At 39.6% G+C, this 15,030-nt stretch overlaps 1 protein-coding gene across 1 annotated transcript in view; it reads right to left on the bottom strand.

Annotated features, from left to right (window-relative positions):
• Window positions 1-15,030, bottom strand: part of SLC6A11 (solute carrier family 6 member 11) — an 87,785-nt gene that overhangs the window by 57,929 nt on the left and 14,826 nt on the right. The window contains exon 6 of the mRNA XM_040076370.2: window positions 7,159-7,291. Within this exon, the coding sequence (XP_039932304.1) occupies window positions 7,159-7,291 (133 nt within the window). The remainder of the gene's footprint in view (window positions 1-7,158; window positions 7,292-15,030) is intronic.

The raw sequence follows: 15,030 nt of genomic DNA, 5'->3' as shown, positions 1-15,030 counted from the left end.
AAAACAGGTGGAGGAGGGAGCAGAACTATAAAAACAGAGCTAAGGGGGGAATATTTGGGGTTCAACCGTGAGAGGTGACACCTCACTCAGCCAGCAGGGCTGGGAGCTCCCATTTTGTATTTTAAACTGTTCACAAAAATTCTGGGCACTTTTCCTCAACAGCAAAATGAAAAATAAATTTTAACCAAAAGTTAACTACAGTTGCAGATATATTTTATTTAGCTGTAATATTTTATATTTATTTATTTTAGTATTGCATGGTGTAGAGTTTAATTTGTTGGAATAAACTCCCAACAGGTCAGGTGTCTATTTTATATTGAATTATTCAGAACTGCAGCCTGGGACAAACGGTCCTCAAAAGCATCATAAAATTAAAAAATAACCAGGGCTCTCTACCTTTAGTACCTTTCTCTACCTTGTTAAAATGTGAGTGTGAATTAAGGATATTTTAGTACATTTCCTTGGCCACTTCAATTATTCTTTATAAATGGTCCAGTTTTCACCCATCACTTTCACAGATTAACAATAATGTCAAAACCCCTTTTCAGGACATTTTTCTGTTACTGTTAACAGGATTCTATGTCAAGATGTCCCAGCAAACAAGCTGTACCTGTTCTCTTTCATCTCCGGTTTTTTGACGGATTAGATTTGATTAATGTAGGCTTCCAAAAATTTCCTGACACTTAACTGGCCCTTCACTGGCTTCAGCTCAGCAAACCAAAGTGATCAATGGCACTAATCAACAAGCGAGGAACAACGCAGCATCGCAAAGGACAGCAGATGTGCAGTCAGAAAATGAATTTCAGAGGATCACAGAATAATTAAGGCTGGAAAAGACCAACCCCTTAACCCAGTTCTGCCAAAGCCACCACCGTCCCCAGGTGCCACACCTATGTGTCTTTTGAACCCTTCCAGGGATGGGGATTAAACCTGGGAGCCTCTTTCTAAGCCTTCCTATGCCTGGTCACCATTTCAGGGAAGAGATTTTTCCTAATCTCCAACCGAAACCTGCTACAGCCTGAGGCTGTCTCCTCTCATCCTGTCCCTTGTCCCTAGGAGCAGAGCCCAGCTGGCTGCACCCTCCTGTCAGATAATTTTAGAGCGCGATAAGGTCCTCCTTGAGCCTGCTTTTCTCCAGGCTGCACATCCCCAGTTCCCTCCTGAAGTTCATCCTGAACTCCTCAGACTGATCACAGCTTTAAATGCACTCAGCAACCTTTACAGGACTCTGGTCTGAGTTTTTTATGTAAAGGTTAAATTAAATGCTCAAACCAAGAAATATCTGGGGGTCTGAATGGAATATAACTAATTTTCTTAAATGTAACTTTTGGAGAAGGTTACAGGTTAAGGCAATAGGCACAATTGCAGGAAAAAGAGAAAAAAATAAATCAGTAGCAAAAGTGTGTAACAAGAAAGGATGTTCTCATTTGCACATACTCGACCCAAAATCCTGCTTCTTGTGAGAGCTACAGCAGCAGAGCTGCTCCTTTAAGAGAAAGAAAGAAAGAAAAAAAAAAAAAAAAAGGAGTTCTCTGCTTTGCTCTGGTGTTTGTAACTTTTCCAGTGGGGCTGTGGTAGAAAGTGACACACTATAATGAACAATGAAGGTGACAAGGACAATATCAGAGCCCCTCATCCTTTTATGTTCATATTCAACAACTCCACCACCAAGAAACCTTGCCAGGTCATTTCTAAGGGTTTAGAAGGATGAGCTGCAAACTGAACAGTGTCTTTTTCAAGATGCAGTGGATATCCAGAGATAAATCAGATGAAAAGTCATGAAGGAGATCCTGTGCAATCATTAATCTGTTTTTTTTTGACTCACAGGATTACTTAATCAAGCATCTAAGTTCAGGTTTATGTAGAGAGAGGACCCACATCAGAGCTTTTTCTCATGCAGCACAGCAAAATCTCTCAGCAGAGCTCTCTGGGCTGTGGTTAACAGAGCATCAGCAGAGTGGAAAGGGGTAAAAAGTGACAGACAGAGCCACAATATCAGCAAAAGATTGATGAGAGCGTGCAAGACATTTGCAAATTTGATTATGACCTGAAAACCCCAGCAGATTTATTTCAGAGCAACAGCTTTTAGGTGTAACATCCCAGCCTCTTGGCTCTGGGTCTCCAGCATCCCTTCTCCCACCTCTCACCATCACCCTCTGTATTTAGGAGCCTCTGCTCCTGGGGCGGCTCTAAAATAAATCAAATTGAGAGGCAGCTTAAAGTCAACACCTTCCAACGTCAGCATGAAGTGGAAATTCAGGGAGCTGAGCACAAAGGGAAGGAAAGTACCAAAATACTCAGAAGTCAGAGTCAGAGAGAATAATGTTCAGTGATTATGGTATGTAGAGTAGTCCCAGAAAATGTTGAAGAATGGATTCCTGTGAGACTTTTCCCTCTTGCATCTGGTTCTGCACAATGAGAAGGATTTCTCATCACTTATTAACCAGTAACTAGTGGAGAAGTAAAAATCACTGCTCAAGAACTATTTGAGTGCAGCTCTGGCAAAAGAATATTTTCATTATGTTGACAGGAACCCGTTCAAAAGGACCCCAAATATATGAGAATTGGTCCCAGTGTTCATACAATCAGCATGATATTCTAACACTCAATAAAATCCTGGAGGAAGAATATTCTTTTAACGCTTCAGAAAGTGCTGGCTTGGTGTTGAGTCATAACATGACAAAACCTCATCTACAGCTTAATTAATGTGCTGTGGGTGAGGTAAAATGTTCTAATATCAATAAATTAAAAATTGTATCAAGACTGTGGGGGGTTTTAATACTTCTGATTCAACTTCTCATCTACAGCACAAAATTCTGAAGCACATCAATGCTGATTAGCTCTCATTCCCACTCAAGATGTCCCGGCAGGAAGACTGGATTAGGTTTTGAGTCTATTAATTTAGATTATTTATACAGAAGTCCTTTCAAATCAATAATCAGAGACACTCAAACCCATGCTCTGTAGTGACACAGGTGATACAAAAAAATGGGCTTTGATCTGGGATGGATAACAGAAATGTAACAGGGTAATAACAAAGGAAAAGATTTATTAACAAAATTAAATATTGTAATGAACCAACATCTAGGAAATAATTGATGGATGACTCATATCACGAGGGAAGTTAAGCACTGAAAGAGGTTTTCCCAAGACATGAGCAACCCTTGTCCTTGGAAGTTTTTAAGACACAGCAAACACCAAGACAACAGTTCCAAGTTCAGGGCTGAACGTTCTTTAACCAAGAAGCTTCACCAGAGAAATTCCAAGGTCCCTCCCAACATTTACAGTTTTATAAATCCAAGTCCCTGCCAGGGTTTCAGACTAGGGGTATCAGCACAAGACAGGGATGTGTTGATGCACCCAAAAATTTAGCAAGAGCGGGAAAGAAGATTTAAATTCTTTTCTATAACTTTGAGTCCAGCAGGCTCCTCCCTTTGAAAGGAATTGGGCAGAAGTTGAAGCGAGACACCACTGAGCTCAGTGGAATGCTTTGTTTGCAAAACCCCCCATGAAAATAAAAAATAAAAAGGAAAATATTAAGGTTACTGGCTTCAGCAAGTAATTTAGGAAAAATACGTTGGCAACTACTGGCATTGCTCCCTCAAAGTTTAAAGCACAAGGGCATCTAGTTAAATTATCAAGATCCCTGAAAGAATATGTTCCCTTCTGTCTGAAGATTTAATTAATGAAATATGAAGATCAAAAAATTAGGAAGGCTCAGCAGCTCTATGTACATTATAGAAAAAACTCAGAATTGTCATACCCAGAAATCAACAGTATTATGGAAAAATCAGATACTGAACAGAGTCTAATGATCAGAGACTGGAATGATAATTTAGATGTTAAAAAAATTAATGTTCTTCAGTCTTCTAGGTAATTTTTACACCATCTTTGCAAGCGTTTGATCTCAGCTACTGAGAACTCTTCTCCGTGATACGGAGATCAGGTATTATCAAGCAAGTTTCAAAATCCACATCAAATTGTGGTGACACTGCACTGGCTATTTTTCTCCTTCTGATTTTGAGTTTCTCATTGAAAGATCCTGCATTTTGCATATTTGCAATGTTTAAAACGTGAAAGCTGGCACACAAATATCTTAGGATCTAAGATTGGATAACTCGGGGCAAGAAAATCTTGAATAATTAAGGACAAGAACCTCTGAAAGGGCACAAATCGATTTCACCTGAAAGCTGCCAGAATCACCTGGGTTTATTCTCCTATTTCACATCTGTTGGAATGGGAAATGGAAATGCTATGTGAGAAGGTGATGAATTTCGAGAACAGTAATGGAAAAGTTTGGAACATCCTGTTAATGGTGTAATAAGCACTTCCTCTGGAGTTAACCTTTATGTTAGTCTTAATATATTTAATATCCTGAAATAATAAATATTCATGATCTGTGGTAGTGCTGGTTGGAGAGCGATGGGGTTGTTTTATAACAGCTTTTAAGGCTTGGATTCTTTTTTCACCATGCATTAGAATGCAGAGTAAAAAAGAGGAAAAGGGTGAACCAACCTCCTGAATATTTCACAAAGCACAAGGGTGTGGAGAAGAATTCTCTCTCTCACCTTCTCCATCTCACCTCTGTTTCCCCTGCCTTCTTTCTCTCCACTGTCCTGTCCCACAGACACCTCTCTCTGAAAAAGTTTCAAAGGTGATAAAACTTCAAGAACTTTTTTGCTTTGAATGAATGTATTTTTTCATTGAAATGATTCAATCCAATTAAAGTATGTCATAAATTTAACAGACTGTTACATTATTATAATAAAAAGCCCAGAAGACAATTTTAAATGTTTCCTGGAAATGAGTATATAATAAATTCAAATTAGTGGGAAGGTTTATGGATGAGCTTGAATATGAATTTTAGAAATGGCATGAGATTTGAAATGGAAACTTCAGCCCGGAAATCTGCTACATCTTTTATGTTTTAGAACATTTATTCCCTTTGTGGCAAACCCAACACCTGAATGCTGCCTTGGTTTTTGCTGCTCTGGGAAGGCAGTGCCACTGCCCAGATTTGCAGAGACTAGGCTGGAAAAAGTGACAAGTGGAAGAATATTGAATGAACAACAAATTAATAAATTAATAAACAGTAAATGTATACCCCGGGGAAAAAACCTGTGCTGCAGAGACAGAGCTGGAGAAAGAAATAATCAATATTGGCTAGGACAGATCCTCACTGAGAGCCACGGACCCAAGGAAAGGCAGATTCGTGGATACCACGTGGGTCCCCTAAAAAATGTGGGCATTTACTGCAGGTAATTTAATTCCATTACCTGAGGAATTCCTCAGGATTCTAGAAACAGAACAGCTGCTCAAGGCAAACTGATTTAAATGGTGCAAATATATCATGAGTCTGCCCCTTGTAGAAGCCTCATCTAAATGTTCTAATCTTGAGAGCTATAAAGCTGAATATTGGGTATTAATTCTCTTTTCTTTGCACTTCTGTTGCAAGACTAGAAGTTATTTCTGTTTGCTGAAAAGTTTATTATCCCATTTTATATGCCCAAGACAGGTTGTTCTTTCCCAGCCTGACCTCATCAGAGAAGTGGTTATCAAAATCACACTGAAATAAAATCAATTTATTCCACCTTCCTAAAGCTGAGGGTTTAACTAAGCTATCAGAAAAAGAAAAAACAAAAGGTCAGACAGGTTATCCACCTTCAAAGCACAAGATCTGGTTCTGGGGAAATGCTATAAACTGAAAGAATGGAAGAACAATAAAATCCTGGGTACGAACTCCAGAAATGTAAAATAAATCCTTTCTAAAGCCACTTCAGCCCCTCCTGAGCCCAGATTTGCGCCCTCTTCTCTTTCTGTGAGTGTGTTTGGCCCAGCCTTGCGTGTGCACGCACACGTGCAGCTGCAGAGCTTTCCCCTGCACCCCTGGGGCAGATTAAACCACGCTAGAATACATTTCTATCCTCAGACATTCCTTCTCATGGAGAAAGAAAAAAAAAAAAAAAATCAGTTTTGCTCAGTTTCATTTCTTCCCCGGCAGCTGCAGCCCCCCAGACAAAGTGTTCGTGCACCTCCCTGGAGCGCCCACGTCAAAGATGTGAGGACATTTATCCTGTCATTCCCTTAGACCACTTCGGCCTCTCCATATTCTTCTCTTGAGGATTTTTTTTCCCCCCTCTTCTCCCTTCTCTAAACTATTCATTCTCATCCTTATCCCTGCATTTCTCAGCACTTTCCCTGCAGCGGCTGGATGAAAGTGGGGCTGCAGGAATCTCTGTTGGATGGGAAATGCAGCACCAGGTCAAGTGGCACAGTTGGCAAACGCACCTGGGATCAGCAATTAGCAACAGCCAAAATGTTGACAGTATGAAAGATGTGTGCAGTTGACACAGCTGGAAAACTTCACTCTGGCATTTTCTGAATTTCAAAAAAAAACCCACCAAAACCAACTATGTGAGAAACAATTGAAAATTAAATATTTCAGTGCACCAATTTTGTTCCTGGTTTCCTTTAGCTCCAATGAGAGAAACCAGTGCTTTTTTTAGACCCTCCCTCTGGATCTATGGCTCTCTTCCTCTCTCAGTGTAGTTGATTATTCATAGATTTTACTCAGAGCTGTGTCTGATATCACTCCAGGGGCAGCTTCCCATGGCTCCCTCTTCCTGCTCCCAGGATTGTGTGGCATTCACTCAAAAAGTGCTATATATTTTTATTTTTTCCCATAATATGCCCATCTTGGTCCCTCTACGAGTGCTTTCATTGTTTCTGCTCTTGGTGTTCAATCTGTATTTCTAAATTCACTTTTTGCATGGTCCAAAACCCCCAGTGACTCTTTTGTGGGACTGAGAGATTTGACTCCTGACAGTTTGGGGCAAAATCCAAATTTTGCAGAATTTGTGCACAGAAATCGACGCGACCCGAGTTCAGAGTTAGGAGTTTCAGAGTTCAAGGACTGGCCAGTAAAGCTCATTGCTAAATTAACAAAAATAAAACAAAACCCCCCAGCCTCACATAATCAGGGAAAAAACAAATCATTAAACCAAAAGGAAAAAAGAAATGCAAACAACCCAATCACAATTAATTTTGCTATTTAGACACCCCCCAAGTTCCTCATGCACGTGAAATTCTGATGGAAATCAATATTGATGCCAGCAGAGGTTTGGAGCACATCTCGTGCCGGTGGAATTCCAGCCTCACCTTTCCGGTGGATTTGGTCCCTTTCCAGATGCAGAAATAGCAAATAGTCCAAGCCGCCAGGAGGCACAGGGCGAGCTCCCAGCGCAGATTCCCAATGTGCTCAATCCCATCGGAAATTGCCAGCACCCTTCGTCTTCAATGGAAAGAAAAAAAAAAAAAAAAAAAAAAAAAAAAAAAAAAAAAAAAGAGGGGGAAAAAAATATAACGTTTAGCTAAAATGGCACTGCATGTGAAATATTGGGATAAAACTGAATTAATTACAAAAAAAAAAGAGGTGATAGTATTGAAGAAAACAGCATTACATGTGAAAAATCAAGATAAAATTGAATGAATTACAAAAAAAAATTATAATATTGAGCTGGAATGGCACTGCCTGTGAAATACTGAGATAAAACTGAAATAATTACCAAAAAAAATTATAACATTGAAGAAAAACAGCATTACATCTGAAAAACTGGTATAAAACAAACATATTATTACAAAATAATATGCTAACATTGAAAAAATCAGCATTACATATGAGACACTGGAATAAAATTAAATTAATTACAAAAAGACATAGTGATATTGAAAATAAACCTGCAATACATATGAAATACCAGGATAAAACTGAATTAATTACAAAAAAAACCATTATAATATCGAAGAAAACCAGCATTCCTTGTGAAACAATGGGTTAAAACCCAATTAATTTGATTCAAGGACTCCTCGTTACTCACTACTGAAAATAGTCCATGCTAAGGTAGAAAGGAAGATAAAAGAAAAAAACTGAATAATCCCAGTATTTTGTATCTGGTTATAAATGAACAAATGTTTCACTTTTTCAGGTCAGCAACAAAATTTTAATTTTAGAACAACTCTTCCTTAAAGTCAAAGAAAAAGAAATTGTTTGAATCAGTTACCAACACACATAAGCCAAAATTAAAACACATCCTAAATAAACCATTTTTCAATTCGATTTGTTTTCCCCAAAAAGATTCTAACCTTTATTTTCACCTGTTAACCATCATTTTCATGAATTTCCTTTTGTAATTGGAACTATAACATTAAAATATTTCTTTTCAAAACCTCAATATTTTGAAACAAAGCAACAGATGCACACATAGAAATATTCATATAAAAGTTTTTAACACTCAGCTTGAAATAAACCATCCTGAGCAGAGATTTCCTTGAAATCTATATTTCAAGATCTAAAGCTAAATCATTGCAACCTCAGGCTTGTACTCCTCTCCCTCCACATTGTGGGTGAAAATGAATTCATTGATTTTCACTGGTTTCAACTGATTATATAATTAATGTCTACATAGGTATGCACATAACTTCATTACAATTTAGTAGAAAGGTTAAATAATAAATTTAAACCAAGCAAACAACAGTTAAATATATAAAATAATCCTTCCTTTTGTATTTGGCTCAGTTGTTGTCCGAGGCAATAAATTCAGGGACATAAAGTCTGATACTTTAATTCCAGCCAATAAAATATAATCTTTAAATGATAGAAAATATTTATATTAAAATATAATATTTATATGAAATATGAATTTAAAAATTAAATTACATTAAATGAAATTAAAGAATGAAAAAAGGAGACATCTGCTCTGTCTCTGATGTCACCCACAGCAGGTGAGGATGGAGGGAAATTCTTGTAGTGATGGAGTGGGAGGCTGGAGATGCCAACAGTTGGAGCCATGGAGGGAAAATGGAAATAGGAAAATTAAAAATGGAAAAAAATGGAAAAAACCCCCAGGTTTTCCTGGTGCCTGTACAGATGCTGCAGCACCTGGGCAGGTTTCACACCTCCAGAGCTGCAGCTGCTGCTCCTGATGGATGCAGCCACTCATAAAATGTGTGTTTAAATTTTCCTCTTTAGCTGGGGAGTGACAAAATTAACAGGGGAAAGAAAAATCACAATTAAAACCCCAAATCCCAGACTTTATTTCCATATTTCCTAATTAATAAAGACAGATCTCCCCAGCAGGAAAAAAAAAAGGAAAAAAAAAGAAAAAAGAAAAAAAAAAAGTGCAGGAAGTCAACACAAACTTTTTGAGTATTATCTGCTTAAATGTAAAATTGCCACCAACTCATCCACATTTTCTCCCTATCCAGGAATTGGTTTTATTCTTCAAATCCCTATTCTTCAAATCTACCAGCAGTTAATTTGGGAGAGAAGCGATCCAGCATGGAGCACCCTCACTTAGCCAAAACCTGCAAAGTGCCTGAAGTTCTGTCATCAAAATGCCTCCTAATGAAGAGAGGTTGCCTTGAATGAAGGATTATTTTAATCAAGAAGAGGAAGGACATAATTGATACCTGCAAACGACATCACTGAGACATAATTACACAGAGAGGTGATGAATTACGTCGTTAAAATTCAAGTTCTTCCAAGATGTTTGACAGATGAATGTGGAATTTTACCTAGGATGAAGTCCACCCTCTTTACAAAGTCTCATTCAAAACCCAAATGGAATTCTTGAATTCTTAGAACATGAGGAAGAGGGATAATTGCAAGAGAACCAGGACAAATAAGTGGCATAATATGATTTAAATATATATATATGGCAATAAATAATAAAAGGTCTTTTAAAATAGTACATTTTTAAGATGAAAACGGAGACAAACTATTTGTGCTTGGGTCACATTAATAGTGAAATGGAAACTTCCATTTAGCTATCTTTTCACAGTAAAATAATAACGAAAAAACTTCCTTATGTTTTCATCAAACCGGGTTTTTTTATGGCTATTTGGATGTATTCATGTACATGTGAACCTAATCATGAGTAGGGCTCCTTTTCCAAAGTGGGCATGGAAGTCGCTTCAATTCCTACACTGCTCTTCCCTACCCGCAAAACAGCTTCATAAATAAATGTTCTCTCTCTCTCCCTCATGATTGAAATATTTCACACATCAAAAGATGCCTTTGCCTTAAGAACATCATTTTTAATGAAGGCTTGAGGTGAAGATTCTAAAAAACAACCAGTTCCTGGGAGCAGAAAGTCAGAGCTCAGACTTTTCTGGATGCTCTGCGAAGCCTCAAAGAGCGGAGACAACTCCTTTACTCACCCAGGACACTTTTGTGAAGCGCCATACAAAGCAAATGGCAAATTAATGGGCTCGCCACAATTAATTATCCCCGCGGGTCCTATTTAAAACAGGCACGTGGTGCCAATCAACGGGAACTGTCAGCGCCATAATGAGGATTTAATTACCCTCAAGTGCTGTAAAGCGGTTTGGATTGCCATTGTTCCAGCAGAACAAAGGGTTGGTGTTCCCCTCAGAAAGGGAGGGGCAACGAGCGCAGAAGTGATAATTAAACTATAACATAAAATGTATGGAAAGAGTGCAGCCGAGGAGGGGAAAGTCCTGCCGGGAAATCCCTCACAGCTCTCCCTAAAGCCAAACCTAAATTCGGCTGCTGGAACCATCTGAAACGGCAGCAGTGGGTGACATTTTGATAGGAGGGAGCAACCAGAATATGGAATTCTTCTCACAAAGCCTCAGTTCAGTCATATCTACCCCAATTCTTTTATTATTCAACTGAAATAAGGGGAAGCATTTTGAAAATAGAGGATTGTCCCCTACATCTGAGAAGTGAGGTTGATGTATTCAGGGGTCAGCTCTTTGCTCCTCAGCAGTGCGGCTTCTACCTAAAAGCTGTCACAAATGATTGAAAACAACAACAAAGAAGGTTGTATATCTTCCTCTAGACCTTCCTCCTCTTCTCTTACCTGCAAAAGCCCTGCACTGCCATGTTCTTCTCAACTCTTCATGCACAGAATACAGAAACCAGCAGAAAAATCAGCATTGAGTGTGCTCCTCTCTGATTTGAAGGAGCAAACTCTTGAAGAAAAGTTCTGTAGCGAATCTATAGCCCAGCTGCTTTGCATTGCACTCGAGTGAAAAGAAATAAATCATTTTATCCTGTGTATCAAGCCTTGTTAAAGCTGAGTATCTTTAAAACCCCCTTAAATCAAATGAGAAATAACAGATATTTCATTGAAGTGTCTTGACTCTTTCTCACTAGAATTCACTGCTGCCACTTTTTTTTTTTCAGAAATCATTATCAACAACATTCTTAGATAGATAAAAGCCCAAGAAGCTGGGAGACCACTGTAGCTGGTAGAACAACTGCAGGTAACCATTGGAATTACTCCAGAACTTCAGATCCCTGCTTGGTACAAGCCGCTTTAAGCAGAATTTGCTGGCAACAACTTCAGGCTGTGTGAAACTTCGCTGTGAGAAAGATTTGTCCTGCACTGAAGACACAAATCATTAATTACTGTTGGATCTCATTGAAAACAGAAATTGAAGAGAGTTTGAAAGTATTTATTGTAGGTATTGAGCTTGTTTTGCTGTTGTAGCTGTTTGAGAGGGGGTTTTGTTGTATAAAAATACTCAGCACTTCAGCCCCTTGAATCCCCCCAGAGCCTGGGAGAGAAGCCAAGGGATTGGTGGCACTTGAGCTTCTTGAGAAGAGTATCGAGGGAAACGAACTCCACTGCCATGGCAGGGGGAGTTTGGAATCAAAGGTTAATTCAAACCAGGGCTAGGTTTAGGATCAGTAGTAGCAAAGTGTTAATTCTCCACAGCATATCTTGCTTGTAAGTAGAGTATTAAACCCCAGCCAGAGTGGGTCTGTGGTGTCTCGTACTGTGCTTGAAGGTTTCTTCACCTCTGATCACAAATATTTAAGCTGGCTAAATGTAAGTGAAGATTCTTATATTTCTTCCAGTAAATAACACAAAATAAAAGTGGGGAAAGCTCCAGCAATCTAATGAATAAAAGATAAATCTGGGTGGAATATTAGGGCACCTCTCCAAAGGCTGGCTGTCAGAAATGCTGAGGTTTGGTCACAAGGGTCTGTGCAGTTGGGCTGAACAAAAATGTGACAAAATTACTACAGCATGGGTTAACTCCATCTAAAGTAACACATTTTGTAAGCCTGGCCTAAATCTCACTCAAATCTATATATAAATGTGGATTAAAAGAAAATAAAAATGGATAGTCAGGAACATATAAAGAAAAATTTCAGCATATTTCAGTAGACATGAAATAATAAACCCGGGAAGAAATTAGACCTCATACAAGGACCTTGTGCTCCCCACATGCCAGGGACACCACATTGCCAAGGGTTACCCGCTGTTCTCTCAACTCACACCACTGCACATGCAAAATTCACACAAAATTCACGGAGATGAAATCACACTGGGAGATGATTTCCACAAGGATTAGATACCTACTGAAAATGGGACTGATTTGTTTGAGAAAGTGCTAAACTACATTTCGGTTTGGTCCCTCAGTGCATCTGAGAGGAAGAATGACCCCTCTATTGTTGGAATCATCGGAGAGGGGAATGTTAGGAGATAACTTCCAGCAGCCCTTCCACCCAAATTTGAAAACAAATATTCTGAAAGCTTACATACTATTTACTGACTATGGGAACACTGGGCTTTCCTGGGAAAGAGCATCTTTAATAAACTGTGAGGAGCTGGACCAGGCTCTTGAACAGAAAGAGGATTAACAGCTGCCAAGACATTGTTGAAAGGAATGTCCTGGGGTACTTCTTGCATTACTTCATCATTTGGGAAGCTGAAGAACAGCTCCAATCTACTTGAGGAAGATCCCTTCATGTTCCCGCTTTAATCTGCAGCAGTTTCCAAGGCACTTGGCTTTAAAAAACCCAACAACAAAGAGCACCCAAACAGAGGAGCCTCTTGAGGTGCCTTGTCCATGGGGATGTGTCCAGCCAGCAACTCAGGGGGCAAAGTTCCCTTTTCCCCTGGGCCAGAGTCTGACCTCAGAGCATTCTGGGGGGCTGAAAGGATGACAAAATCATGCCACTGAGCACTACTCCATACAGAACCCTTTCTTTTTTTCATGTTTTCGTGCACTTTTATCCCTGCAGTTGTCCAACCCAGCCCATATTTACCTTGTGAACCTCATCACCGACCTCCTCTTTAAGAACGTAGCACACCTGAGGGCCAGGGCTGCACAGATTCCCCATCAGTTTAGGAGGAAAGGACAGAGATCTTTTAGACATCCCCTGTTCCTGTGTGAAAGTGAGTTTAAGTTTCTACCTAAAAACTTTCATTGCACTTTATGTGATTAATATTCCTTCATTTATTGAAAATAAATGTATTTTCTATCCAAGTGTGTTCAAGTATCCTGTGCAAATACCCAGCTTCTGGCTCAGAAAGTTGAGCAGATATTACTGAAGTCTGAAAATTCAGTATTCCATCTTCTATGGATGCTTGAAGTGCCAGGAGCTTTCCCATGCCAAAATACCTGTCAGGAAGGTGAAAGATTTCCTGTGGCTGTCTAATCTGGGCTAATTGCTGTCTAATTTGGGAAAGGCAGGTCTGTGCATCCAGACTGCACAACTTCAAGGTGGAAAAGAAACAGCTGAGAAGGAACAAGTTGTTTTGAAAGGACCAGAGTATACAAGTATTAAAGGTTTGAGATATTCTCCTCTGCCTCATCTACTTATATGATAACTCTGGAAAATGATACTGATAAACTTAAAAAAAAATCTGTGCTGAATGCTAAATATGAAAACATGAAACCAAAAGACTGGCAGCTTACTTTGTGAAATTCTCAGATTTTTTCACCTAAGATAAATGTATTTTATATAGATCAAGGTAAAAAGAAAAACTAGCCTTCAATAAAATGAACTCTGAAAAAGAGTGTTGTCAATTCTTCAGTCAATTCATTACTGCATTTCCTGTACTGGTTTGCGAGATTTCTCTCTTGTGTGGTTTATCTTTTGACACTGAAAATGTAAAGAATATTGGCGCAATATTGTCCTAGAGAACAGGTATAGAACGTTCTATGTCCTGGAAATAGCAAAGCTGGGAAACATTTTTCAGCTTTAACGCTTAAATATCCTCTTTTATACGTTACAGGACTGTAAATGATAACTGTCAAATTAAAGACTTTTTGAATTTCATTGTATAAACAAAAAGTACTAGTTAGAAGATCACATTCCTCTGATGAGTGACTTGAGCAAAAATGTGTGGGAGACCTCTCCCTTTTCCAGGAAGAGAAGAACATATTTGAGCAGTGATAACCTTTATGAGTTTTAGCCCCAGAGCAGTATAAAATCATAGAATGGTTTGCGTTGGAAAGGACCTTAAAAATCACCAAGTTCCACCCCCTGCCATGGGCATGGACACACCTTCCACTGTCCCAAGGTGCTCCAAGCCCCAATGTCCAACCTGGCCTTGGGCACTGCCAGAGATCCAGGGGCAGCCACAGCTGCTCTGGGCACCTGTGCCAGGGCTCCCCATCCTCACAGGGAACCAATTCCTTCCCCATGTCCCATCCAACCCTGATCTCTTTCAGTCTGAAGCTATTCCCACTTTTCCATGCCGTGTCCAAAGTCTCTCTCCATCTTTCCTGCAGCCCCTTCACGCCCTGCAAAGCCACACTGAGCTCACCCCAAAGCTTCTCCTCTCCAGGTGAACAATCCCAGCTCTCCCAGCCTTTCCTCCAGGCAGAGCTGCTCCATCCCTGGGATCATCCTGGAGCCTCCTCTGGGCTCTCTCCAGCAGCTCCAGCTGCTCCCTGAGCTGACCCAGGGCTGGACCTCTGCACTGCACACAGCACACACTAAATCAATGTTAGAATTCAGCAGGACACAACTCAAGCTGCATTCAATTGGTTCTGACCTTACTCCCATCCAAATTCTACAATCTGGATTAGCAGGAGGGCAGCAGAGTCACTCTGGGTACTGCTTGACCCTGCTTTGTCTGGCTGCCCTGAGGAGCTCAGTGACATGATGATGACATGGGCAAGAGTGGCAGCATCCTACAGAGAGCAAATATCTGACAGAGATAATGCCTTCAAAAGAAATTATTCCTTTCAGACTTTCTTTCC

The sequence above is a fragment of the Hirundo rustica genome, chromosome 12 (genome assembly GCF_015227805.2).
Source record: "Hirundo rustica isolate bHirRus1 chromosome 12, bHirRus1.pri.v3, whole genome shotgun sequence".
Classification (NCBI taxonomy): Eukaryota; Metazoa; Chordata; class Aves; order Passeriformes; family Hirundinidae; genus Hirundo; species Hirundo rustica.
This window is presented reverse-complemented; position numbering and strand designations above follow the sequence as displayed.